The 2,891-nt window shown below is 45.6% G+C and overlaps 1 protein-coding gene across 1 annotated transcript in view; it reads left to right on the plus strand.

Annotated features, from left to right (window-relative positions):
- Positions 1-2,891, plus strand: part of NDUFS1 (NADH:ubiquinone oxidoreductase core subunit S1) — a 29,420-nt gene that overhangs the window by 237 nt on the left and 26,292 nt on the right. The window contains exon 2 of the mRNA XM_006029544.3: positions 1,194-1,261. Coding sequence (XP_006029606.1) covers positions 1,198-1,261 — 64 coding nt within the window. The 5' untranslated portion in view covers positions 1,194-1,197. The remainder of the gene's footprint in view (positions 1-1,193; positions 1,262-2,891) is intronic.

Genomic DNA, 2,891 nt, shown 5'->3' on the forward strand with positions numbered 1-2,891 from the left:
CGGCGTGACAGGGCAGTGCTGCTGTAGGAGGGTTTGGGTGTTGCAGCGGTGAGGGGGCCCTTCTGTGACCTCCTCTCGCAGCGTTTCTCAACGCGTGGGTCGCAACCCAAAGCAGGGGCGCAAGAATATATTAAATGGTTGTGAACAAGCTTTAAAAATGGATCGGTCAATTTTAAAAATGGATTTTCCTTTAAAGGGGAAGGACGTGGGAAACTGGCTTTTCCCCTGCCGGCTGGCAGAGCTGCAGCCTGTGAGGGGCTGCTTGGAACAAACACTGGGGGCGGGGGGCAGCAGGCCAGGAGTGAGGGGCATCAGGACTGGCCACTCAGGTTAACAAATGGGTCCTGGTGCAAAAAAGGCTGAGAACCAGTCTCATTGAACTGGCTGTATTTTAGGGCAGAAGTTGGGCCAGCTTCAGATCTAGAAAAGAAGGTCTGTACCCCCCCCTCAGTCTTCAGGTGGTCTCTGTGCTCTTTGGGGCACAGGTAGAAGTGACAGTTTTTGCCTGATTTGGCCCCAGAAAGCGCTCTACAGCCATAACCAAATGGAAGTGCACAGCTGCAGATCACTTTAAAAGGACCCACGACAGTCTGAACCCTCACTGCATGAGGGGTGAGGGTCAGATGAACCCTGTTGCATGATGGTTCAAATGAACATGCTCCAAATCAGAGTATGTTGTATAACTTGTGTCTGCAAAGCTTCCAGCCTGTCCCTGTTTTCAGAATGGGAGTGGGGAGAGGGAGCAGAGGGAGCCTGGTCGGGGTTTTTTTCAGCAGGCATTTTGGGATGGGGTGGGTGGATTGGAGCTGGGAAACCCGAGTTCCCTCTGCTCCCTTCTCTTTCTTCCTCCCTCTTCCCCCCCACCTTCTGAAAACAGCCTCTAGGCGGGGAGGGGGGAGTGGCATTGCTACAGAAGCTGGGCTGCAGGTCTGCAGCACACAACTGGAGTCCCAACTCCTGGGTCCAGGACACAACAGTAAACTTCTCTTGGGTCCGGAGGATCCTTGCAACTCAAAGTGCTTCCTTGCAAAGCACTATGAGTTGCAGTGGGGAGCTGCTCTTTTGCCTGCACCCTAGAAATGTGGTCAAAGCTTAGCAGAGAGCTGTTGGACGTACAGTGGGGATCTACAGAAATGTTAGTGTTTTCTAACTGCAGAAATTTGAGGCACTAATTGCTCTCTTGTATTTCCCAGCACCATGCTGCGACTACCTGCTGTCCACAGGGCCCTAGCTGGTGTCACTCAGTCCAGCAAAGGATGTGGTGAGTTTGCCTTTATTTTATACATTTACGTACACTGATACACTGTGTTTAAAGAAAGCATTGAATGTTTGGACTGTTATATTATGTGTAGAGGGGCTTCATATGCATCACTGAGTTTTAGAGAATGATCTTCTAGCTGTGGCTGTTTCAGATCATTCCAGTTGTTTAACTATGAATTATTTTTGTTTCTGATAATCCTTTAAGCTCTTCATGCTTTGATTTCAGTCTTCCTGGAGGACAGAATTTCATAGTGTTCAATCCAACACTCCACTTGTTTTTGTTTATCAGTGATGACATTTCCATCCAAGTCTTACAGTGGATCTGTTTTCTTCTTGACTGGACCAATTGCTTGCTTGATGCTTTCGTACGTTTTGTGGCTATCGCCTGCGTCAACTGCTTTCTGAATATGATCAGTGCTTCAGCCAAAAATCTGGGGCACACCGTTTAGCCTCTTTTTGCATTTCTCTTGGAGCCTTTCTCAAAGTTTCCAGGGTTATGGTTTGGGAGATGACTTGCAGATGGTTAGTGCTGTCCTTTTGTTTCCAACCAGTGATAGAAGCGTTTCAGAGTGCTCTTAAAACTAGTCTGCATTTTACCTAGCATTTCCTCCCCCCCACAATGCTGTTATAGCAGCATTGTACATGTTAGTTTTTAAGCTTCCACAAGCCTTGGTGGATGAGTTGTTAGGTAAACTTGTTTTCACAACTTCTTCATTGAATAGTTTGCATCTTTAGTTTGGCTGATTATCAATCTGAGGATGACTTGCTACAGTGGATCTTTTTAGCATTGATTCTGACTTAACATTGACCATACCTTAGTCTGCTGCTATAGTCAGTGATGTGTTAAGACCTTGCGTGCAGGATTTCTTAGGTGGTTGTGCCTGGTTAGTACTAGATCTAGTTGGTGCCAGTGGGCAGTGATCCTGATCTTGGATGTTTCCATGATGTCTGTCTTGTGGGTAGACATCATAAGTAGGTGTTGGTAATATGTAGTAGGTGTTGGTGACATGTAGATCTTGACTTGCACTGGGTCCTAATGCTTGCTGGCCACTTTCATTCATGTTTCCTTCCATGTTAGCCCAGAATACCAGGTCAGTTCTCAAAACTGCATTCAACTCTTGCACTAAAATCACCAAATATTATAATGGCCTTGTTTCTATGAGTTTTTTCTCAATTTCCAAGTTGTTGGTAGAACATGTTCCTGTCTTCATCACTAGCTTGAAGAGTAGGCACATAGACACTAAACAACATAACAAAGCCGTTCTGTGCGTGTGCTCTGACCGTGATGATGAATTAAATAGATGTAGCAATGGGGGTTACCACAGTTTGATGGGTCTGGACAGTGAACCTATATTAGAAGATTTATAGAAAGCCATTAAATCGACTCCTGGGAACTAGAGATCCAGCAATGACCGTTTGCCTGCTGAAATCTTAAACTGTGCCAGTGACAAATTACTTCAAAAGCTCCATGAACTTATGCTGCTCTGTTGGAAAGAGGAAGCAGTATCACAAGATTTCAGAGATGCTCAGTTTGTACAATTATACAAAAACAAGGAGGACAGAAGCAACCCAGTTGAACATCATCAGCAAAGTTGTCACTCGCATTATGCTACTTGATCTATTATCAGCAG

Source organism: Alligator sinensis, unplaced genomic scaffold, assembly GCF_000455745.1.
Source record: "Alligator sinensis unplaced genomic scaffold, ASM45574v1 scaffold372_1, whole genome shotgun sequence".
NCBI lineage: Eukaryota > Metazoa > Chordata > Crocodylia > Alligatoridae > Alligator > Alligator sinensis.